General features: G+C 36.2%; 2 protein-coding genes and 1 long non-coding RNA gene across 3 annotated transcripts; all 3 read left to right on the top strand.

Moving 5' to 3' along the window:
* The first annotated feature begins 2,260 nt into the window (after positions 1-2,260).
* LOC145219460 (uncharacterized) lies at positions 2,261-5,721 on the top strand. The gene is made up of 6 exons (XM_080086825.1): positions 2,261-2,418; positions 2,872-3,213; positions 4,555-4,749; positions 4,807-5,193; positions 5,262-5,438; positions 5,552-5,721. The coding sequence occupies exons 1-6, from the start codon at positions 2,261-2,263 to the stop codon at positions 5,646-5,648; spliced, it is 1,356 nt and encodes a 451-aa protein (XP_079942951.1). The 3' UTR covers positions 5,649-5,721.
* Positions 5,722-7,575: 1,854 nt separating this feature from the next.
* Positions 7,576-10,179, top strand: LOC145220466 (G-protein coupled receptor GRL101-like). The gene is made up of 8 exons (XM_080087672.1): positions 7,576-7,878; positions 7,935-8,066; positions 8,133-8,297; positions 8,390-8,686; positions 8,750-8,936; positions 9,008-9,185; positions 9,255-9,466; positions 9,531-10,179. The coding sequence occupies exons 1-8, from the start codon at positions 7,714-7,716 to the stop codon at positions 9,821-9,823; spliced, it is 1,629 nt and encodes a 542-aa protein (XP_079943798.1). The 5' UTR covers positions 7,576-7,713; the 3' UTR covers positions 9,824-10,179.
* A 7,752-nt stretch (positions 10,180-17,931) lies between these two features.
* Positions 17,932-23,536, top strand: LOC145218149 (uncharacterized). The gene is made up of 2 exons (XR_013857547.1): positions 17,932-18,208; positions 19,100-23,536. It is a non-coding gene; the product is annotated as an uncharacterized LOC145218149 (long non-coding RNA).
* Positions 23,537-25,880: the final 2,344 nt, after the last annotated feature.

Raw genomic sequence — 25,880 nt, forward strand, 5'->3', positions numbered from 1 at the left:
AAAGTGATTGACTTATCGAACATAAAAACAGCATGATGCAGTCATGTTATTAAAATCTGTTATTAAGATTTGAGTGACTAGTAAACAGATAACTTGTTCACAACATCTGCTAATATTTGTTTTTTTCTTTAGAAATCTCTTCATGATGTTTGTTGCTGCAATTCTGATATTGTTTATTGCACCCGCTACGTGCAGCGTTTCCCAGGGTCAATGTAAGTTTACATAAAGTCAACTTAATCTGCTGAACAACTTTAAATTGATCCGTTCAATCAAATATTTCATTGGTTACAATTTTATCCCAACATCATGATAAAGTAAACTAAACAAATCGTGGAGCACTTTTGTGCCCAAGTGTGCTTAATTGCTTTGCTTGACCTTAGTGTACAGCCTTTTTAAAGTCTCTTAAAATGCGTATTTCAAAACTTGTCTCGTGTCAATGCGCATATACTAAGTAAATACTGTGATAATATTTCTTATAATACCGTGAAAAATAGTATATTAATATATTCCTCATGCTTTTATAGATGCTATATCCGATAAGCGTTGTTTATACAGTTACCGCAGTCTGCCGAACACATTCGCCACAGCATAACCAATGTTAGCCGAAGAGTTGCTAACTACCGATAAGTAGCGCAAGGTGCTGAATTATTAAAATAGTTGTTGAACAGGTTTCGTGTTGAAAACTAAATCAGTAGGTTTTAAACTTAATAAAAATAATAAATATTGTAATTGTTAAAAAAAAATCCTTTTCAAATAAAACAAACAGTACTAACCTTCAGTATTTTATCAGAAATATATTATTAAATAGACGCAAGTGCTCTTTGTGCCACCTATAGAGACCTATAGTGTTAAGCAAATTATCGGCTCACGTGAGGTATGGTGTCAGTGTATTTTCCTTCTCACGCACTCGATTTATTTACTTTACAACAATATAACTAGGGCTGTTATCAAACAAATAATTATTTGATTATTTGAAATTTTTAATTATTTGAAAATTTATCAAATAATTTTTTACTCATTTTAAATCAGTGTGGTCCAACTTTATTTTGTTGCGGGCCATTCAAAATCGTTAACTTACTACGCGGGCCAAGGTTTAAATATTTGCAGAAAAAACCTTTTCTGGGTCAAACTCTAGAGTAACTATGTACCTTTTTTATATGTAGATAAGTTTTATTTCATATTTTATAGTTATTTACTAAGTAGAAGCTGTCAAAAACATTGAGTTTCCACTCTAACGCAAAAATGCCCCTGAACGGTTTATGGAAGCAAAACCCTTTATTACATAACAATGCCTTGTCATGCGTCACAATACGAGATTTTACAGTATTTAGTGTGTGTTAATCCTCACATTTTAAAAACATTGAATTATTGAAAACAAAACTTATAGTTGTCATTAAAATGTTGGGACTTATAATTCGCGGGCTAACAAAATTATCTCGCGGGCCACAATTGGCCCGCGGGCCTGCAGTTGGACCACGCTGTTTTAAATAATCAAACATTTTTTTCCTATGCACTACACCTCGATATATGTACAAAATCAATTTATTTGAACACATTGGGGACTTTTTATGAAATTTCGGTTACACAGAAGCACTTAAACATATGTTTTCAGCCTTATATTAATGTTCATTACCCATTCCCCCAAAAATGTTGGACAAAAAAGCATGATAATTTTTTGTTCATTCCGGTATTAGGTACACCCAGGAATAATTGAAGTTTTTCAGACAAGTGATTAAAATGGTACAGATCACTATTCAGTTCAGCCAGTATCCAAGAAAAAGATGTTGTAATAGCGTAAAAATACCCACGGAATATGTACATAGGGTTTTGTCAAATTACGGAGGATAATTGAAGCTTTTCTCTATCTGCACTAATTTATTATTTTAAACAGAAAAAAAGATGTAGCCTAGATTTAATGACTATCCTTATTTAATAATGACTCTGCTGGGACTTATATATCCGGTATTGTAAATTATTTGAATTATTTGATTTGAAAGGAAAAAAATTATTTGATTATTTGAAAAATTAAAAACCTTTATTTGATAACAGCCCTAAATATAACCATTTCTTCGCAACGTGCTGTCATTTTATATGCAAACAATTTTAACAGTTTACATGGTATTTCAAACTAGTCAATCGAATGCTTAATTGCTAGTAACATTAGCAACTTTCTCTAACTTTTGTAAAAATTAGAAAACTGGTTATTAGAACGTTTACTGATTGTCACTGTGATGTAACAGAACGTCAACAATCCGCGATAATGTTTGTGTTTGTTACAGGGTTCCACTGCGAAGATGGTCGAAGAGTTTTGTATACCAGGGGGTTTTGTGATGGAAATCTGGCCTGCCATGACGGAAGTGATGAGAAACAAGTCACATTTTCCACCTACCCTGGAAACTTAACATCAACCTACATCAGGTAAACGTTACGTTTTCTTGTTTTGTTACCAAAATAAGAGCGACATGACAACAAAAGCTGTATTTCATATTTGTAATGTCAATCATGTTCGAATCTATTTGTTGTCTTTATATTTTGAGTTCCTCCTAAAAACAATTTACAAGTGCGACAAGTACATGTCGAGTAAACCAACAAGTGCAGATTGAAATGATATCAATAAACTGAACCATGTTTGTTAATCATAAACAAATGTGATCATTAACTTCACATCATATGTTGTAAATAATTACCTTAAGAAGCTGCGATAATTCTGGGAAAATCAATCCTGCACAGTTATATTTGAAGTGAATAATGAGGATTTTATTTGTATGCCATGTTAAAACTACAATATATAAATGTTACGGACTTCGTTAATTATCATGTTCAATAATTGGATACTTGTAACATTCAATTCATAATAATTGCTTTTTACAGCTGCTACAACACGCTTAACAGTTTAAGTAAAGTGTGCGCCCTACGAAGACTAGAATATTGCCAGGGTAACATTCCATGTCGGAATAAAACACTTTGTGATGGCATACTATGTCCCTCACTCTTCCGATGTCCGAATTCAACTTGTTGGAAGCGTTCGACTGTGTGTGATGGCGATCCCTGCAATGATTGTCCTGCGTTTCAACACTGGAATAACGGATACGGCTTTAAATGTGTCAAGAACAACCGAATGTGCTTACTTCCGCAAATATTCTTGTGGGACGGAGTGAAAGATTGCGACAATGGCTCTGATTTATGTTTCACTCCCGAAAATGGAGATTCCAGGTAAACACCAAATTCTCTTTAACAATATTTTGATTCGTGTTTGATTGTTTAGTGCAGCGCTACTCAAACTTTCTTGCTCTGCGACACCATTTTAAAACAGAAATTTCTACGCGACCCCTTGATGGGTAAAGCCCAGGGGTGCACAACCTTTTCGCTATGACGGCCGCATCACAGATCTTTATTTCACCAACGATCGTCGATTGCCTGCTTGCTTGTGTTTTAAAATTACTGATGTAAAGAAATGCTTATATATTATATATATATATGTTTATATATATATATATATATATACCATCTAATGGCGACTAAAATGCCTAAAACTTGATGACAGTCTTTGCTTTATGACGTCATAATCTATATTGGGACGCTTGTGGTATCTGCTTTTTCGCATTGTTTGCACACAATAGGTATAAAAACTCTGGCGCATATGGCTACTAGGCTGGTAATAATCTATTAAGTTCCAAAAATGTGATTTGAGCAGTTTGAAAATCAAAATATTTGGCAAAGGAATTTTCATTTACGTCACGGCCGCCAGTACATATATCTAAATAAACATGTTCATGGCCGCACACGTTTGTGCACCCCTGGTATAACCTATAGACGGGAATCATATTTAAATAATAAATGTACGCAGGTATGTCATTTATGGTGACTGACATAATAACGCATAATGTTTCGCGACCCCAAAATTATACTTTGCGACCCCAATTGGGGTTGCGACCCACAGTTTGAGAAGCCCAGGTTTAGTGTAACTTTGGAATAAAGAAACCGTACAGCGATTAAAATTGTAAAAAAAAGTAAAAAGAAGTCATCAGTTCACAAATTAGCTTAATAGTAAACGTCAAACTCGGAAAAGGTATGTCTAATCTCCATTTCTGTTCTGTTTCTTTTTTACCGTTGGCTCAATAGGTAAAGTAGAATGAATAACGATTAAACGAAACAAGCATTTATAGCTTGGATAATTGCCGATTATCACAAAGGGCAAAACAGCAAAGAATGGGGTACATGTAATGAATTACATGACTGCAGAATGAGGGTACGCGATTCAGTACCTTAAGGGAAGTACACGAAGCGTAACCACATCAATTTCCACACAAATTTCGATCAAATATATATACGAGACGCTTACAGCGTTTGATTGCAAATTTTGCGGTGGACATAACCAGACAGATACGAATCAGAATTCTACCATTATTATAGTTTCGTTTATATCCTATAAACGCCACTATTACATAAGCACATTTCACAATTATCTGCAACCGTTCTGTAAGTTCACAGGCAAACACATCTGTAATATATATTGGTCATTTGTTAATCTGATAAATATTACTGCGTTCGTAGAGACTTTCGGCAATTCTCGTTTTCCTCATTCAACAATCAATTGTGCTTTCAATGTAAAAATGACGCAATGATCATTGCAAGATCAAGTGTGTGTAATGGCGTCCAAGACTGTCCGGATATGAGTGATGAATGTAGTTGTGATGAAAAGGTTCCGGAAAAGTGTAAAAACCTCAAACTCCCATCAAAGCGTAAGAGGTACGTTTGATTGTTTATTGTTTGAAAACTCCTGTAGCAACGCTATGATTTGTTTAGTTCAAGAAATAGATGTTATTGTTTCGACATTGATGGAGTTTGTCACAATATACTGGATCCAACCAACAATTCCTGTGCATTGACAAAAATTGACGTATGTGATGCACATGCACCATGTGATGGAAATTCCCCCTGTGAGCATCTCTGTCCCTCCCACTTTTGGTGTTCGCAATCAGTTTGCTGGAAGCGTTCATCTGTGTGTGATGGCGAGCAATGTAACAACTGCCCTTCGTTACACCAGGCAAACGGACACGGCTTCAAGTGTGTCAGAAACGGCAAAACGTGTACATTACCTCAGCAGTTGTTGTTTGATACGATCCAGGATTGCGACGATTCAGCTGATTTCTGCTTTACATCTGTTGGCGAAAAACTAACAGAAGATCCCAGGTATGTTTAAATGATAGTAACACCAAGCGATTCAACCAAGTTTTGAAACTGTTTCCTTTCTTTTGCAGAGATATTCGCGGTTTTCCGTCTGTCACCTTCAATCACAGTTTGTGCTTCCAGTGCATAAACGACCCCATGATTATTTCAAGGTCAAGTGTGTGTAATGATGTCATCGATTGTCCTGATAAGAGCGATGAGTGTCTTTGTGAAAGGACCCAAGTGAAGAATTGTGGAAAGTTTTCAATGTACGTGTGAAAACAGTTTTTTACGTCGCATATTATGGTCAATTTTTAAATTCGTTTGTTTGTAACATGGAAAAAGTGAATGATTTTGTGGTAAATAATGTGAATATATTTAGTGGTAGTGAGAGTGTGAAGGCCGATTGCTCAAACTCAACAACAACCGACACCATTCTTAAAGGCATTTGGTATTGTGAATACGACGTAAGTATATAAATTGTGTTAAGTTGTTTCATCCTGTGATTTTGTATGTCATCTCACGATTTTAATGCGGTACATAATTGTAGTTGGATCAGTAGTTGTAGGAGCATGCGTGAAAGTTATGAAACGAAATAAAGTTGTCGTAACATTTTTGCATTTTAGTGGACAAAATTCTGGTAGTGGGTGTTTAGAAATTGAACAAAACTAAAAAAAAACAATAATATAATCATAATAGTTAACGACAGAAGAAAAAAACTTTTTTTCGTTATCCCACTGACCTGTGGATTTAAATTTTTCTGCTGAAATGCGACAGAGAAATATAATGTGTGGAGACAAGTTAGTTGGTACTCGCCACGAAATTTGAAAAATGGTACAATAATAACACACAAAAACCACGATTGACGCTTCGGTGTTATAATCTCGTCGAAAATTTAAGTTAACATTGCCACACAATAATAAAATTCACGATGCTGACAGAAAATTTGCAAATGTAAAATTGAACAATTTGTCCCAATCTGATAAAGATTAATCTTAAAATTTTGTTTATGGTTTAAAAAATTGCTTATACGCACTGAGTTTGTACCAAATATTTAAACCTAGGACACTAGATTTTACACTGGTGACAAGGGTTTCAAATTCTACACTGTTGCGATTTTAAGAAACTCTCAGAAAATAATAATCTCCTTATTACATAAATGTTGATTTGCGAATTGTTTCCACCTTTATGTTGGTCGATAAGCACCACCATTGATACTTGACATACTTTGTATTGCTACAACTTCAATAAACATTTACTTTATTTGTTAAATTGATTTTACGTATTTGGACTTTTTCGTTATGTTGTCTTTATGAACTTTTCTATTTCATCATTTGCATTTCAACTAAGTATGCCCTGGATTTTTTTGATTTTTTTGCGTTTTTTGTAATTTCGTATTACCACTGTGTTGTAAGTCGAGTCGAGTTTTAACAAATTTATTGAAACGGGTGTGCGGACAACTGGGTGTTTCCCCAACTTAATTCGAGCACGACACCAGACTAAGCCGCATAGCCATAGGCGCCGAGTGTACGGTGGCGGGGTAGCGCCTCCACCTTGGGTTTGCAAAGCACGGTGGAGGCCACCGTGGATATTTTGTTTTGTTTGTAGCGGTATAGTACGAACCATCGTAAAATTCAAAGAAATTTGGGAATAATTTTGCTTTTAAACGAGGATGCTAGCATAAAAGCAACAAAACGTGTCGAAACTGCATCCTGTTTTGGTTAGTGCTTTGTTTATGGCATCAAACACACAATTGTTGGCAGTGTAATGTATGGCCATTAATGTGTACAACGCCATTGTACTGTAATAACAGGTTATTTTAAGTGACACAAGAGCAACAACTTGACGAAACATTTTCTAAACTTTGCTAAACTAATAATAACGTTAAAGCAAAGTGTTTCAAATGAACATTAGTTTAGTTTTTTTTAGAATTTGACAAACGTTGCATTCTATTGAAAGTTTATTGTGCTTTGAGTTGGAGCTCGTGTGGCTGCACGCATTATTGACGTCACGAAAAGTCACGTCATAATTTACGTCCGCCACATTGCAGTTTTGTAAATATCGGCGCCTATGCGCATAGCTGTAGTAATTTAAAATTCGTTGTTATAATTTTTGGTACTGATTCGAGTTTACTTTTACGAAATTTCCTGTTCGGGTCGCAGATTAAGGAAAGACTCCTTACTCCTCTGGATCAAGAACCGACACTTTATGATAAATATGTACTTTATGTTTCCATTGTGCGCGTCAAATTCAAGTAATACTCATAGCCACTTTTTATACAAGATTGTTTGTCACAACACATGTAAGGTAACAAGTCTGTGCAGTTGTTATCGACAAAATTGTTTTGCATGTTTCGGTTGGAAGAGATGGTATACAAACCCCGAACTGTTGTGCGACGGCAAAATAGATTGTTCAAATAGTGCTGAATACGGCTATCGATCCTTCACTCACGATGAGGATCCTCGTCTTTGCAAACATCGCAAACATTGTCTCACGACCGGCGGGCTTCTTAACATTCCTCAATCTCAAGTTTGCGATGGCGTCATGCATTGTCAAGACGGAAGTGACGAAACTGCATCGGAAATTCCAACTGAATTTCGTTCAAAAGTTTGCGACGGTTTTGTCCATTGCAAAGACAAGAGTGACGAACAACTTGAAAATTGTACAAAGCAGGATAGATTCTATTGCTCAGCATTAAATGGAGATAAGGTATGCTGTTTTATCAGATAATGATTTTTGTTGCAACATAATTCTTTTTTTTTCAGGTTTCCATTAGCAACGCAGAGGTTTGTGATTTCACTATAAATTGCGATGATGGAAGTGACGAAATAAACTGCACGAATGACGGAAGGTTTTATTGCGAAAACAAACAACCACTCTTTGTTAAAAAGGAAAAAGTATTACTACATTAAATGAATACTAGGTCTTTCCAGTTTTAAACATAAAATGTTGCAAACCAACAGAAATTCAACGGATTTGGCGATTGTTCTGACTGGAGCGACGAATGTCCATCAAAGTCGACTAGAACAGATGAGAACATTTTCTCCTCGCGATACGAGCTGATTGCTAATCCACTGTTACGAGCTGTTGTGTGGATCATGGGCTTTCTTGCAATCCTTGGAAATTTGGTATGTTTAGACTTGTTCTACTTACATCCCATGAAATGAAAAATAATAATAACACAAGAAGTATTACGTTCAAATTTGCAATTATATAACAGGTCGTCATGATTACGGAAGCAAAAACTTTGATAACAACAAAATTACAAAGAGCAGTATTTCACACCTACCATCTTCTTGTCCTCAATCTTTCTGTTTCTGACCTGCTCATGGGAGTTTATCTGCTCATGCTGGGCGCAGCTGGTGTTCACTACTCTGGAAAATACTGCGCCAATGACCTTGTTTGGAGGTCAAGTGGAAGTTGCACTACAATGGGAATATTGGTTTTGCTTTCCAGCGAAACATCAGTTTTTACAATGGTTCTATTGACATCATTTCGACTCTATGCTGTAAAATACGTGAGTAATTTAGTGGTGTACATGCAGATCCTTGCTTTGTCAAACAATAAACATTTTTTGCAGCCTTTCAACGCATCTCGACACCCAAAGCTTAAAATTGTCATCCTCATCCTTACCATTCTATTGTCGTGGTCAATTTCATTCACTCTGGCATTTATTCCTCTCACATCACAATTCCAACATTTGTTTGAAACCAAAGCGTGGATGAAGGAAAACCCGTTTTTCCAAAGTGCTGCAGTGGACTTTTCAAGTAAGATTTTGTACATTTATTCAAATCATAGATATTTATTGATTCGGTTTAAAATGTTGTATTTTGTGTAGGCATGGAGAATTTCATGGAGCAGTTTGTAGATTTTCAACATAATTTCACTCTCAACGATTCCCAGCAGTATAAAACTTCAGTTGCAAAGCTAGAAAATGCTTATTCCTGGACGGATTTTGTGGATGTTCTCAAAGATTATAACTACACTGAAATGTTTGACATTGCAGGATATTTCGGGTATGTAGTTGCAATACTGATTGGTTGTAAAGTATTGACTGTTTTAACACCTTTATATATTATTCATAGATACTACAGCACCAACAGCGTTTGCATCAGCAAACTTTACGTGAAACCAACAGACAAGGCTTGGGCATATTCACTTGGTATCATCATACTCAACTTCTTGGCTTTTTTATTTGTGGCAGTGACGCACATTTGGATTTACAAAATGTCAACGTCCAGTGGCAGTATAGTGAATGAGAGGGTGAGAAACCCAATAGCGGAAAAACAAAACCAAGGTAAACCTAATAAGATGTGTTTGTGTATAAAAGCAACACAGTGAAACTGTTTCGTATTTTACAGAAATGCAAAAGAAAATCATACGACTGATCTCCACTGATTTCTTCTGCTGGATTCCAATTTCGATTATGGCTTTCTTGAACTTCGGTGGAACAACTGTTCCTCCAGTGATCTACGCAGTTTCGGCAATAATCCTGCTTCCCATCAACAGCTCCCTTAATCCTCTCATCTACTCTAACGCACCGAAAATGCTGTATGATCATATTCGTGAGCGTTTGCGTGAGTTTCGTCCACGTCAACAGCCAGAAGCCGACAGACGAGAGAACGTGATAGTAGTGGACGAAACGCCACTTTAAATGATACATGACCATGTGGTAGGATTGACAAATCGGACTCGTATACCGAACTGACAATCTCTTGAGAGCAATGTACATATTTATCTTCATGTGTTTACTGTTTCACTTCCTGGAAAATGTTTTAATTCTTTAAGATGATTTTTCCACGTTTTTCACGTTGATTGTTCTTTTGCATTTATGTGCAAAATCAACCTGTGGTAAATTGTTTGAACCGTGGTCTTTAATAAAGTGTAAATACGTTTTCGCGTTTAAGTGTGAATAGGTGTGTCAGTTTGCAGGTTTCGGTTTCGGGCTGTTGGGTTGTTTTGCTTTTGTTATTAGTATTAATGCATTGAAATCTTTTCTTCCTACAAAGACCTTGCGCAGGATTTCGACTTGGTTTAATATACTGGCTAAAACTTGTTTGCCATAATGATACCAGCTCGTTGTGGACATAAACAATACAAATCCAAACTGTTTTGCTAAACATACTTTAGCATTATTTTCGGTATATAGATACTTTGATGCGTTATGTAAAACCACTCAGTATGGTTGCAGTAGCAAAAATCCTGACAACAGGAAAATCCTACAGTCGTTTATGTCTTGGTATATTTAAAAGCATATTTATATATATATTTAAACACAAACAGTCATTTGGACATCGCCATCACACACAGTTGAGCACCGAAATTGGAAATGTCCTTTCCAATACAAAGAGATTTTTCACATAGAAGACACCTATGGCAGACACTTCTGTTAAATATGAGCATAAAATTTAACATTAAGTATTGAATTAATCATAAAGTTTCTTGATGTATTGGAAATACCAATACTGTATTGGGAATAACACGAATGCCTGGATGCTCGACAAAATATTTGTTTGAAACTTTGGCTTATTTTTATCTTCCATGATTCTGAAGTAATTTCTATTTTTCAATTGATAATTAGGATTTCCGTTCTTACAATGTTGCGTTCATCAAGGTAATCACAACATTTGTTCCCGTGTAAATAGTCTCTGTAATATGTCGAATGGCATTATTACAAAATTGTATATCACACTATGACAGACTATTTTCCAAATATAATTATAATTTGAGGACTTCTGTAACGGCTAACAAATGAAAAAAGGAGATTAAATGTTCCAAACCACACTACTTATGGTTAAATTATAGTACTTGACCCTACACTATTTCACGAAAAAATCTTCTAAACATCTCGTTGAGAAAACAAAGTGCAGAAAAAATAAAACTAAGGAAGCAGAATAAAAAATGAGATTTTTGTACTGTCATTGATTATCGATTTTATTAAAAAGTATTTTACCAAATCAAAAATACAAAATCACTATCTATCGTATTTTTGTCGTCACAATCCATCGCATAAAACTTACAGGTAATATATTGTTTAATAAAATTAATGATTAATGACATGTTAAGAATAATTGAAATCTACTGAAAAAAGTAAAAACATATAACTTAGTAAAACTTTGTACGTGCATGGTCGGACATTAAAATAGCGTTTATCAATTGACTGTGTCATTGAATACAAGCAATATATAGGGGATACATGAAATGCACGACCAATCCCTTTGTAGAAAAAACTCGCTTAGAGATTGACTTAAGGTGGCTGTACACAGGATCCGTTTCGGTCCCTTTTCGTCCGTCATGCGTATACGCGCGTAAATTTCGGTCCATCGCCTTCCGTCGACGTGTATACACAGAATGCGAACCATGCGTTTTGTCCGAAAACGGACGAAACTGACGTTAAAGCATGGCCATCCGAACAAATAGAACATGTTCTATTTTTTTTCGGACGTACGCATGCGATTTTATGTCTAGTGATAGTGCAAAACTGAGAGATATTTCTAGATAGGTTGATTAGCATCAATTATTTTGATCAAATCGCAAGACTTGAAGCCCTCTTGTTTGTAATAATAAATAAAAGTGAAGTAATATGCAAGGTTTTATTTGTAAATCGGCAAAAAGACAGGCTTCGAACTCGACTGGAGCGCAGAACAATAGCGGGATACAAAAGCTAATAATGTAAGTAACAATAGCTTTCCGGGAAACAAAGGGGTCAGGAAAGAGTCAGTTCATAACTCAGTTCTGGCAGTTAATGTCATTGGTCGCAAATTTCAGAAAAAGGAAACTGCATATATGCCATCAGGGGATCTTGTATTAATATTTAGGATGTTGCTTATGAAATCATCCATAGTTGTTGTTCACATACACTTAAGTACTGGTTGATGTTTCTGCAACAATCTATGAATTATACATTTTAAGTTCATTTGTAGAGTCCTTTGATCCAATATCAACTAAAGAAATCAAGTTGAACAAGAAAAACTAGTTGGAGAGAAACCTGCTTTGGAGAGAAATCTACCTTATGAATGCCTGTATTTCAACTTCAGCAGAGTTTGGTTTAACACAGGGGCGGGCAACTTCTCCAGTCGGCGGGCCTGATATGGTAAAATGAAGTACTTGGCGGGCCGGATTCCCGAATCGATACATTAATAGCGTATTCATCCAGTGATTTAAAACGGATTTTTGACCACCTAAACCAGTGGTTCTCAAACTTTTTTGTTGTCAGGGTCAAATGGTATTTTTTTAAGTGTGCAGGGAGCCGCAAAAAAAACGAAACCTTGAGAAAATCACTAAAGATTATGACTTTAAAAGCTAAAATAGCAATCTTTGGTGGTTTTCTGAGGTCTGGTGCGAGCCGCAAAATAAGTAGTTGGGAGCCGCATGCGGCCCCGAAAACCGAGTGTGAGAACCACTGACCTAAACCAAATACAATCAAGAACGTCACAATTACAATACAGTCCAAACAATTCTAACTGATATAACATAAAATTATTCACCACAGACTTAGATACTGCTGAAACACTAACTAGGCTACACGTGTGGAAACAAAGGAAACCGTGAAAGCAGGTCACATATAAGGTTGGCAGTTATGTCGTAACAATGGAAGATATATGGTTCAATGGTAACAACGGCGGGAAATTTGTTTGCTATTGGGTAACGTTACTGTCCGTACAAATATAACTTGACGTAGTAAGCAAGTAGTGGGGGATTGCGGCCGACTGTGGCCGCTGGTCACTTTATCATGTAAGACCAGAAACTGTCTGCGGGCCGCTCAAAATCCCGTCGCGGGCCGGATCCGGCCCGCGGGCCGTATGTTGCCCGCCCCTGGTTTAACAGGTAATTTTTAACTAATTTTCGTAACAATGTGGATACATTTTTAATGGTGATAGAAATTTTGTGGCTTTTACCATGAATTGTTTTGACAACTTTTTATTGTACATTGGGAAGGGTTTATTCTGCTTGTCAAATGTACATTTTGTGAGGTATACGTGACTCCCGCCTGTTACTTTTTTCTCAAGAAAAAATGTGACAGAAAAGTGACATATGCGACATCTACATGAAAAGAAGACAGAAAATCCAATGGTTTAAGATTTATACACAACACCACAGGTATGTAAATTAAATGATTTATGCTCCATATTTGTAATAAACCTACTATATGTGATATGTTTGTAAGGCATGGACTCAAACAATATTCTATCAGAGTACTGCAGGGAAAGAATTTTGATCAAAAATAGTGTATTTTTCACATCTTTATTGTAATTTGTAACCAAGGTTTGTGTTTAATGTGAGAGATGGAAACAAACCAGAAGTAAAATAAAATGAAAGATTGCACTTATGGAATAAACAAAAGTATTTCTAAACTAACTCGTACATACTTTTGCATTTATGTTTTTGTTATTTGTAGGAGACCTGCAGGCAACAAGCAGCACATTGCCAAATCATAAGAAGCCACCTACTGATGCTAGGATTGCCTTTTATCTTTCCAAAAGAAGAAAATGCTTGAGGCAATCAAAAGAGGGTACAGGAGGGTTTTTAAAAGAAAATGAAATTCTTTAGAAGTATGAAGCATTCTGTAAATAAACAAAAAAAAATCTTTTAGTGTTTTCATCACTGGTTTTACCATTTTAACATGTTGCTCATGTGCACTGTGTGTTTGTACTTTTTTATTTTGTCTGCTTCAAAAGTGTTATTTTGAAAAAAAAAAAAAATATTTTGTGACATTTGTTTTCCACTAACGATGTTATTGTACTGCTATCTTATTTGAGCAAAGTTTGTCACCAGCAAATGTGAAGGGTTGGATGATGCCGATTGTAAACATTTCAAAATGCATTTTTGGTCGGTGTGTTCGAGTTCAGCAATATTAAAATCCCACCACCACAGTGATAACCCAAATGCAAGAAATTAGCGTTGTTCCATCTTTGAACAACTAAACAACTGATTTGGAGTAGGACTCATTCAAGCGAAACATCGCATCGTTCGGATTCTGTGTATACCACCAGACGCAGTCACTTTCGGAACGTAAATTCGGTCCGTTTACGCACGTCAGATTACGGACCGTTTTTCGCATGCGTTTACGCACGTTGACGGAATACGCAGTCTGTGTACAGCCACCTTAAACTGGCAGAAAAATACAATGATTTAGTTTCATCCGATGATTTTTATACGATTTATTCTAACTATGTAAAAAAACACTAATGGATCAGATAAATTTGAACGGTTTGCACATTTTTCCATGATATTGTAGTCGGAAACAGCTTGCCTTTTGGTTTGATATGATCTGTTAACACTAGAACGGCCGTGGTGTCGAAATCGACACCTTTTGAATTTCGATGTGTATTTTTTGCTAGTAGATACAGTTGCTTCAATATGAAACTTTCAGTAGCTTCCTAACTTTGATGAAAGAGTATGTGTAACTTTTATTGAAAACACTGTGTTTCCCAATTTTTTTTTACAACCTGTTTTACCTCTAACGGCCGTGGTGTCAAAATCGACACCATAACATTTTAGGCGGAAAACAGTTTTGTACTCTTCGTTGTTAACCTTCGTTGTTAGCATAGAACTGGGGAGAAACCATGTTTTCATAAAAACGTGTTGGTCCATCTCATTTACATACTCATATAGCATTTACCCATAGTTTATGACGTCATATACCCACTTTATCCAAGTAGAATATACTATAAATCCTTGTTATACTTTGCTGCTCAAAGACTATTTGCAGATAGAGTGCAGCTAAAACGTAGATAAGATGTCTTTGCATAAATTTAGTTGTAGATACACGGCAGCAGAAGTTTTGACAATCCTTCATGAAGATTCCAACACTGATGAAACGGAAGATTCTCTAGCATGTGAGATTGAGCCTTCGAGTGATGAGGAGTTGTGCAGTGAAGACAGTTCTTCATCAGAGGATGAAAATGATAGTGAATGTTTAGTTACATCCCAATACACGGCAAGAAACGGAGAGACATGGACCCCTTTACTATCTGCCAGGACAGTACGTTCAAGCTCTTCGAAGTTAGTGCGAGTGAGGTCAGGTGTCAATCCCAGTGTTCGCTACAAGGCTGGTAGTAGCCCTTATGATTGCTGGAGATTGTTCGTCGACAATCCTATGTTGGTAAACATAAAAGCACATACAGTGCGAGAAGCTGCAAAAATTGCACCAAACTTCGAGTTTTCAATGGACAAACTGGAAGCCTTTATCGCCTTGCAGTATGCAAGAGGTATTTACGGCAAAAGCCATTCTGTTGACTTTTTATGGAGTGAAAAATACGGCCCTCCCATCTTCAGGGAGACTATGCCAAGAGCTGACTTTGTAGAAGTGAAAAAGTTTATTCGATTTGACAACAAAGATTGTCGAAGTGAGCGGTTAATTACCGACAAATTTATACACATTCGTGAGCCAATGGAAGCATTAGTTTCCAATTGCATAAGGAACTACAGACCTGATTGGGAGTTTGACAGTAGATGAGCAGCTTTTTCCAATGAAAAACCGATGTCCTTTTATTGTTTTTATGCCAAACAAACCGGACAAATTTGGTGTGAAATTTTGGGTACTAGCGGAAGTAAACTCCAAATACGTTTGTAATATTTTACCATACCTCGGCGCTATAGAAAAGGATCAGGGGAATGGCAGACCGCTTGGCGAAGACGTTGTGATGAGACTCACCAGAAATTTGGATCGAAATGGTGCATACAACATTACAACAGATAACTTTTTCACTAGTGTGCATCTTGCTGATTTGCTAAGTGAACGAAATATGACTATTGTAGGAACGGTACGTGCCAACAGCAAAGGACTTCCAAAAGAGATCACCACCGGCCAAAAAGAAAAGTTTTCTAGCAAGTTCTACTACAACCTACCGAAAAACTGTATGTTTGTGAATTAAGAGTGCAAACAAAAGAAAAATGTTAATCTTTTGTCAACAATGCACGATAGCCCAAGCACCGATGCAACGGAAAAGAAAAAGCCGACTGTTATACAATTCTACAACAAAAACAAGGTGGGCGTGGATGTTTTCGACCAAATGGCGAGAAAATACACAACACATGCAGCAAGTAGACGATGGCCTCTGGCTATTTGGACAAACCTACTTGATATAGCAGCACTAAACTCCTGGATTCTGTACAAAAAATGTTCTGGCAGCAACATTAGCCGACGAAGCTTCATACTTCAACTTATAGAGAGTTTGAAGGAAGCTTATGTGGTAAAGCGGCAGCAAGTGGTGCGAAAAGTGGATCCAATGCTGCGAACACCATCCGGAAAGCGAAGGAAATGTTCAGGACAGGGTTGCAGAAACAACACAGTTACGACTTGCACCCACTGTGGCAGGCCAACTTGCGGAGTGTGTGGAGAAGACGTTTGGAAGCTTACACTATGCAAAAATTGCACTTCGGAAAATTAAAAATATTGACTGCTGTAAACCTGTTTACACTGAAAAGGACATATACGAGTTTATTTTGCATTTGCTAGCCAACAAAATGTTGTACTTTGGAAACTGACCTATTATACAATATTTTTGCTTTTTAGTTACTGGGAATAAACTGTCTGAGCAACGTCATGAAGTGTAAATTTACTGTAGCGTTGCAAGTACATGCGTAACATGCCCTATGTTCAGTTTATACATATTCCGTTGAAGTTAATTAATAAAAAATATTGAAATTTAATAATGGTGTCGTTTTCGACACCATCGGCTGTTGGAGGTATACATTTTTTTCGGCCGTTCTAGTGTTAAACGCAAATGAGAAGCTATCATCTTCATTGTTTGCGCAGAAAAACCGTTTAACAAATCGTTCTTGTCATACGTAACAAGTTTTAAAACACGAACGGATTGACATTAAATAAAACATTTATCACAGGCAAAATCAAATTGTAGTCATTAGGTGCTTGCAAATTTTTCGTTTCTTCCGAAATGCAAACGAAAATGAGAAATAAACAATTTCATTTTTCGCCGAGCATGACCGCTGGTGTTAGAAATAGAATTCTCTCTTGATATAAATAACCGCTATAAATAATTCACAAGCCAACTTGGAATTAGAAACAGAAACAGCTCGGAAAGTTTCAGAATGTTCAGTTTAGCAAAAATGACAAGCGAACATCATAATTATGTTTTGGGGCACTATCATTACCAAGACAAAAAACTGTCGCTTTGGCATATTTTGTTGGCTTTACAGAGGAACGAACTAAGACAAAATTAAATCGTTTTCACAAACCAACTTTGAATTGCAGTCTAAAACAGCTTGCGGAGTTTAAGTTTGTTCGGTTTGGTAAAACAGAAATGACAACTGACAAGCAAATATAAACATATTTTGTGGATTAGGTGTCCGTTAACGCGATTGAAGCAGGTAACTTCACCTCATTGGCTCAAAACACGAACGGAAGGAGATAAAATAAAACGGCTTGATGGAGCCAACATACAACTACAGTCACAAACTGCTTGCAAAGTTTCAGTTTGTTCAGGTTAGCGAAAGTGAAACGACTAACAAACATCATACTTATTTTCTTAGGCACGACCGTTGACGTAATGGAAACAGTTCGCCCTCTGTATACCTTATTGGCTCTAAAACACGAATGAACTGAGACAAAATTAAAAGGTATTCACGAACCATCTTGGAGTTGTAGTCTAAAACAGCTCGCAAACGGTCGATTGTTCAGGTTAGCGAAATAGGAATAACATCTTCTAATTGCCTGACCGTTGACTTCTAATTGCCTGACCGTAATTTGCCTGATAGTTTATCTAAAACACAAACGAAATGAGATAATATTAAACGGTTTGCTCGAGTCACCTTTAAATTGTATTCTGAAACAACTTGCTAAGTTTCAGTCTGTTTGGGTTAGCAAAACAGAACAGGCAAGCGAACATTATGCTCATTTTTGTGGGCACCACTGTTTACGCAATAGATGCAGGTCGCTGTTACCATACTTTATTGGCTCAAAAACTAATACGTACGAACTGAGATATAATCAAATGGTTATCACGAGTCTACTTCGAATTGTAGTCAAAAACAGCTTACTGCGTTTTTGTTGGTTCAGGTCAGCGAAACCGAAATGGTAAGTAGACATCATTCTCATTTTTGTTGGCACGACAGTTGACGATATCGAAACAGGTCACTTTCAATATACCTTATTGCCTCTAAAACACAAACGATATCAGAAAAAAATCAACGGATTTTAAAAACTAATTTGGAATTGCAGTCTTAATAAAGTTGCAAAGTTTCAAAATGCCCAGGTTAGCAAAATAGAAATGACATTATATTTATCTTTGCAGTCTCAACCGTTAACGCCATGAAAGCACGTCGCAGTGATCATATCTTATTTGCTCGAAACACGAATCAAGTTAGATAAAATTAAATGGTTTTGATAAGGCAACTTGACATTGCAGTCACAAACAGCTCGCAATGTTTCCAATTTTCCAGTATCATTTTACGTTAGCGAAACGGAAACACACACGAACGAACTGCGATCAAACTAGTCTGCTTGGAATTGCGGTCATAAACAGCTCACAACGTTTCAGTTCAGTTGAGCGAAACGCAAATGACAAGCGAAGATCATATTTATTTTTGTGTACACGAACGTTAACGCGATAAAATATGTCGCTTTTAATATACCTCATCGGCTATAAAACGAACACACAAAAAATCAAACAGTTTTAACGAGCCAACTTGGATTTGCAGTCAGAAACAGCTAGCAAAGTTTAAGAATGTTCATGTTAGCGAAAGGAGTGGAAAAAGCGGAAATCATATTTATTTTCGTAGCCACGACCATTGACGCGATAGATTAGTTCGCTTTCACTATACCGCGTTAACTGTAAAACACGAGCGAAATGATATTTAACTAAATAATTTTCACGCGCTAACGTGAAATTGCAGTCAGACACTACGCGCAAAATTTCAGTTCGGTCAGGTAAGCAAAACAATAATAACATCATATTTAATTTTGCAGGCACGACCGTTAACGCGATAGAAGCACCTGGCTGTTACCATACCTTATTGGTTCCAAAGCACGAAGCAATTGAGATAAAATTATCCGATTTTCACGAGGCAACTTGGAATTGCAGTCCGCAAATCCTCTCAAAATTTCAGATTGTTTAGGTTAGCGAAACGGAAATGACAAGCGAACATTAATCCTATCTTTGTAGGTAAGGCCGTTAAAGCGATAAAATAGTTCGCTTTCTGTATACCTTAGTTGCTGTGAAACACGTACAAACAGAGATAAAATTAAATGATTTTCACGAGTCAACTTAGAATAGCAGTCAGAAACTGCTAGCAAAGTTTCAGATTGTTCAGGTTACCTAAACAGAAATAACATGGTATTTATCGCTGCAGGCACGACTTTCATTGCCATAGAAGCAGGTCGCTCTAAATATACCTTCATGATTCCAACACACGAACGAACTAAGATAAGATTAAACTTTTTGTGTAAGCCATGTAGGAATTGCAGTCACAAATTGCTTGCAAAGTGGTATTTATTTCACTCATCGGATGAAACAAATGTCAGAAACAAACGTTCTCATTTTTCGCGCAGCAAGACCACTCCTGCAATAAAAGAAACTCGCTATTGGCATAACTAAATATCTTTCAAACACGAACGGATTGAGATAAAGTTAAGCGTTTTCTCAAGTCAACCTAAAATTACAGAAACAAATTGCTGGCAAAATTTCAAGATGTTGCCAACAGTTAAACGAAAGTTGGGAGCAAACGTTTGCTTAAGTCGCTTTGGTATAAATAACTGACTCCCTCAGAACACTAGGGTGCTGAGATAAAATTTAACGTTTTTCACAAGCTAGAAATATAGTCCAAAGTGCTTGCAAATTTATGATTTTATTGAATCAGCGAAAAGAAATAGAAATGAACGATTTTCACAAGTCAAGTTATAATTGTTGTCTGCAACAACTTGCAAAATAGATAAAACTTTATCTGTTTTCAGTTTCAATTTTAATTTTGTGGCGATCAGTTAACCGGAAATAGAAAGTGAAAAAAATTAAATGAACAGATGTTTGAAATGGACCATTACTCGGAAATGTTGATGCTGAGTTGCAAAGGTATGTGAATTGTCTGCAGCAATAGAAATCCGCTTACATTGGTATATTTTGGAAATTAATATTTGCGATTCTGGAAATTTCGGTTTTTCATGTCTGTTGGTTTGCATCAAAAATTCAAACCGAACTGCTCAGAGTTTATTTTTGGAACAGAATCTCATATCATGTCACACAGGAATTTAATATGCCACATAACAACATATTGTTTTGTACGACAATATTTTCTACAAAACAAGAACTAGTCATCACTTAATATTCCTGCAGTCTGTTTCAGGTGAAAATATGCTGATTTTCATTATTACTCGCACAGAAACATAGAATTTTAAAATTATAAAGTTTCTAATGCTCAACTTGTTTTTCGGACAAAAATGATTGGATTTATAACATAATTATTGCATTCTTGTGTTGTTTTTCACAAACATTATAGTGTTTGAATCGTGTAATCACGAAAAATAGTCATTGTAAAAACTTGGTTGCATCGGGTTTTCACAATTATTAAAACGTCAATATGTACCATGCTGAAGTACACGATTATTGGAAACCCGCTGTAGCCGTGTACATTTATGCTTGTAATGTAGAGCAATGGTTAACTGCATAACGCTTTCGTATTTAGGCAGAAATTGCAATACAATGTAATGAAGGGCCATGGCTGATTGCAAAAGCTAGCTTGGAAAACGAGCGTCTAAATTTGTTGCAGTTAAGTGCTGTGGTAACCTGTATGACCTTTGTGTTATGTTCGGCTTCAAAATGTATGAATACGGAATCAAAGCAGAAATTTGCATTTACAATTTGATTTGAGTAGTTCTGTTTAGACACCAAGCGACAAGGCATATCGCAAATTCATATTGCCTCAAAAATGACATTGCTATGCATTATTGCCATAATCATTCATTACAAAATGTGATCTCATAACTGTGTCTCATAATTTTGTACTTGTCATTCAAGAACGGGGATCCAATACGTTATATTTCGTTTATAAAACCTGTGAATGATGATCAAATATCGAATGCAAATGCGATTTCCTTGTAGTTGGTAGCATAGTTCAAGCATTCCTGTGTTGGTATATTAGAAACATTTTGTTATTAAAATCCTAAAGTCACTTAAAACTTAATCAAACTGGGTTGCAACGATTTTTCCACATTTAAAACGAAGTGGCGCGTTTGACAAGAAACACTCCCACGTAGGTATGTATATATCTGTTGGTTATGTAGAGATGTAAACAATTAATTATAAAACGGATATTTAAAGTTATTCAGTTCTCAAAAACTGTTACACAGTTTGTCACAGAATATAAACTGTTAAATGCAAAAATGCACTTCACTTCTTTTCTTTGTAACAGATTAACGTTTCTGTAACTTTTCGATGGTAAATGTATGATTGAAATTTCCTGATGGTTTATCTGTATAAAACATTCCAAATCTTACAGGGTTTGATTTCTGAACAAATTTATTGATAACGGTTTGGTTTTAGAACAAATTCATTTATGATGACGAGTAATGAAAATTTTGCCGAACTGTTAGGCACAAGAACTACACAATTTTCCGCGATTCCCATTATTTTTTGTTTGACGCTTCCTAAACGTTGTTCGCCTTCAAATATTGCCAGCCTGACGTTTCAGGGTTTAATTATAGAACAAGATATCACACCATGTAATGCAAGACGTTAATTCTTCACAACAGAAAACATATTATTTGCAATAAAAAGCAAGTTTCCCTAAAATAAGATCACAACCTACCCCCACTCCCATAAAATATGCAATTTTGCGTATGATGAGAGTTTGATGGTTTCATTATTCGCTTCCTCAAAGAAATACACTGTTTGACAATGTATGCGGTTTTGCGTGGACGTTTTTATTTCTTTCAGCTATGATTTGTGTGTTTTACTTTGATCCCACCTGGTAACACGTTTAAGTTGTTGTATGCATTGAACAGTTGTTGTTGAATTTACTCACTTGTTAAGAAAACATTCTGTTACAATAAACTTGTTTAGAAACGATAAAATCGTCAAATTTTTTTTAAATGAGCAATAAAACTTTATAGTCATGCATGTAGCAAGTACAACTATTGACTAAGCGATACGACCGGTCAAAACGCTTATGTATATAGCATACAACCCAATGCCACATAGAGATTTGTCTGAATGCACAATGCTCGCCTGGATAACATACGTCCAAATTTGTGCATATAAATGTTCTATGGTAACTATATGACCCTTGTGTTAACTTCAGCGTCATATAGAATAAAGACGGAATCAATACACAATTTCCATTCAAAATTTGATTTGAGTAGCTCTGTTTAGACACCTAGTGGAAAAGCATAAAGCAAACCCATATTGCTTTCAAAACGACATTGCCATGCATTACATATGATCGTTGCTTATAGAATAGGATCTCATACTGTGTTGTGTATATAAGTTGTACAGTACTTGTTACTCAAGAACGGGGATCCAAGATAGTAAATTTCGTCCGTTAATGAGCCCTTCATGGTTAAATTAACAGTTTAAAATTTCTGCGTATTATGCTTAAATATTCGAATGCCACTGCAATTTCCGAGTATTTGCCGTATAAAGATGTATTGTTTTTTTGCAAAGAAAATTTTCGCAAAACAAGATCACAAGTCTAGTCATGTAATTTGTTTCTGGCAAAAAAATGCTAATTTTCCTCATTCCTATTTGCACAGAAATACATACGTTTTCAGAATGGATAACTTGTGGCCGTCGGCAGTAACATCTTTCTGGGTTTAATATTGGTTTTTGTTTACTTTTTCTTTTCAGCTGACACAAAAAGTGTCTCACTTTGATTTAAATATAGTAAGCAGTTGTGCTGACATTTGTTGGCAATGTAACTCGTTTTCTAACGCACAAAAATATTTAAAGGTACATCAACTGGTGAAATGGACTACGTTTTCATACCCTAAAGATATGGTTTGGAGATTGCAACATCATAATGTCATTAGATTGCAAAAAATTGTTTAAAAAATGTGTGTGCATGGAACATGCATAGTCGTGGATGTAACAATCTCAACTAATGACAAAACTATTAAGTCAGGGCAATATAAATAAGTACTTTTGCAGACTGCACGAAATTCCTTGTTTGTTCCAGAGAGCAACGGTTGCCTGTACGACGATTGTTTGGTCAACGCTTTCGTATTTCGGCATACAATGCAATACGACGAAGTGCTATGGCTGATTGCATGAAGCTCGCTTGGAAAAACGCGTTTAAATTAGTGTATGCAAAAGTGCTATATGCGGTTAAGTGTGGGTTGTTTTTGTTTTAAAGAAACTTGCTTTTTATTCCATCATATGTTTTTCATTTGTGGAAATTAACGTTTTACTTTACGTGGTATGAGTTGATGTGCCTTTTTATTTACTAAACTCTGAAACGTCAGGTTTGAATTATTTGAAGCGGAACAAGGATTGGGAAGCGTCAATCAAAAATTAATAGGAATCGCAGAAAATTTCAAGGTGTTTTTTGCTGCAATTCCAACTTGGCTCGTGAAAACCGTTTAATTATATCTCAGTTCGTTCGTGGTTTAGAACTTATTAGGTATATTGAAACCGACATTTACTATTGTCATGTCCACGAAAAACGGTATAGTGGTCGCTTGTTAGTTCCGTTTTGCTAACCTCAACAAACCAAAACTTTCCGAGCTGTTTTTGAAGATTTGGCAGGTTCTTGCAGCAAACCGATTCTCAGTTCGTTCGTATTTTAGAGATAATAAGGTATGGCAACAGCGACGTGCTTCTATCGAGTTGACGGTCGTGTCTGCGGACATAAATATGATGTTATTTCTGTTTTGTTAACCTGAACAAACTGAAACTTTGCGAGCAGTATCTGACTGCTATTTCTAGTTGACTCATGAAAACCGTTTACTTTTATCTTGGGTTTTTCGTGTTTTAAAGCCAATAAGGTATACCTAATGCGACTTCCTTTTATCACGTTTAGGATTGTGCCCATGAAAATCAGTATGACGGTCGTTTTTCATTTTCGTTTTGCTGACCTGAACAAACTGAAGCTTTGCGAGCGATTTCTGACTGCAAATCAAAGTTCGCTCGCGAAAGCCGTTTAAATATGTTTGTGCTCGTTCGTGTTTTGGAGCCAATGGGATATAGTAACAGCGTGTTCGACCGCAGAGTTGGTGTATGATGCTACACTTCAGTTACCCGGGGAGTTTTGCACGTCCTCAACCGAACTACATAATCCAACGCCGTTTTTTGTGAAATGAACTAGAAGCAATGCGGGATTTGCGACCGACTTCGACAACCTGACATCGACGTTCGCATGACAGGGTTCTTAGTATATTACGCGACTGCAGTTTTGTTATTGTTTGCAATGACGCACACCGAACACTTAGCAATGCCCCTATGACTGTCCATTTTAAGCTTTAAGTACTTTTGACCTGAAAATAACGGGCTACAAGATACGGTGCCATTGACCGTTTAAAACCAGCCCATTTTGAACAAACTTTTTTGTGGCAAGAACCTGCCAATCGTGTTGTCTTCGCAAGCGTGCAGGCTAAAACCTTAAGGTAGACTATTTACCAAGACCCTGGCATGCACAAATAAGAACACACACAAAAAAATCAACAACGTAATGCTCCTAGCAATGTTTGTCGAACATATCCAAATGTCTGAAATACTTCAAATCAAATGATTTATTTTTGTCCTTGTTCATGTTACTAAAATTTTCTCAATGCATTTTGCGGAATAGATTGCATATGTAGCAAAATTAAAATAGGTGTACACAAATTAAAATAGGGTGCATGCAGGTTGCAATAAAAATAGTAGCGTTCAAATGGGTCCAAACTCGCGGCACGTTAGGCCGCAAAATGCGTGACATACCTGAAACCCGGCCCGAACCCGAATCAATATTACGAAGCCTGTTTAGGCCCGAAAGTTTGATTAACAGGTTAATATATTAAAGCCTCAGAAAAGGCCAATATAACAAACACAATAAAGATTGGCGTTTTAGGGCTGTTTGATATTAGGTCATGTCCGGCAACTATTTAGCTAGATAGGCTAATTTTTTTTAAATACTGACACATAGTGTAAAGTCAGGCCCGAATCGGTTTTCCGAAAAAAAACTAAGTCCGAACCCGACCCAAACCCGGCCCGAAAAGCCCGGCCCGACTTACAACTCTGCCGAATCAACGTAAGCAATGTGTACTATACAAAGCACGTCACACAAATTCCAAGCACAAAGATGACGGTCGTTTATTCCACTGCGCTATGCTGTACATGCAACATGCCGATTTAAGATGCTGTGAATACCAGTTTAGCTCTGTATAATGTTTTTTCTGGTCATAAGTGACTTATCATCGGTGAAAAGAATTTGTCAGCATGGACAGTAACAAATGTGAGCAAGCAGCAGACTGTAATAATAATTGTGGTATTTTTCATGTTTGTTTTTCTATTTATTAACTGTTATAGGAGTCGTCAAATTATAAATGTATTTGGAAAATCAATTCCGTCCCTTCTCACATAGCGTGATATGCGATTTTAAAATAATGCCATTCGACATATTGCAGAGATTATTTTTGAGGAACAAACACTGTGTTCCCAAATTATCAATTGAAATATAGAAATTACTTCTGAGTCATGAAAACTAAATATAAGTTAAAGTATGAAACAAATATTTGATCGAGCATCAAGGCATTTGTGATATTTCAAATACTTTATGATTAACGG

This window comes from Phallusia mammillata, chromosome 3 (genome assembly GCF_965637545.1).
Source record: "Phallusia mammillata chromosome 3, kaPhaMamm4.hap1.1, whole genome shotgun sequence".
In the NCBI taxonomy this organism is placed as follows: domain Eukaryota; kingdom Metazoa; phylum Chordata; class Ascidiacea; order Phlebobranchia; family Ascidiidae; genus Phallusia; species Phallusia mammillata.

Excerpts from the sequence above, each read along its gene's own strand:
- LOC145219460 (XM_080086825.1), top strand. The coding sequence starts at position 2,261 with ATGTTTGTGTTTGTTACAGGGTTCCACTGCGAAGATGGTCGAAGAGTT. Across the intron at positions 4,750-4,806 it reads CTCCCATCAAAGCGTAAGAG|TTCAAGAAATAGATGTTATT; the intron begins GTACGTTTGATT and ends TGATTTGTTTAG. Across the intron at positions 5,194-5,261 it reads AAACTAACAGAAGATCCCAG|AGATATTCGCGGTTTTCCGT; the intron begins GTATGTTTAAAT and ends TTTCTTTTGCAG.
- LOC145220466 (XM_080087672.1), top strand. The coding sequence starts at position 7,714 with ATGCATTGTCAAGACGGAAGTGACGAAACTGCATCGGAAATTCCAACT. Across the intron at positions 8,937-9,007 it reads TGCTGCAGTGGACTTTTCAA|GCATGGAGAATTTCATGGAG; the intron begins GTAAGATTTTGT and ends TATTTTGTGTAG. Across the intron at positions 9,467-9,530 it reads AGCGGAAAAACAAAACCAAG|AAATGCAAAAGAAAATCATA; the intron begins GTAAACCTAATA and ends CGTATTTTACAG.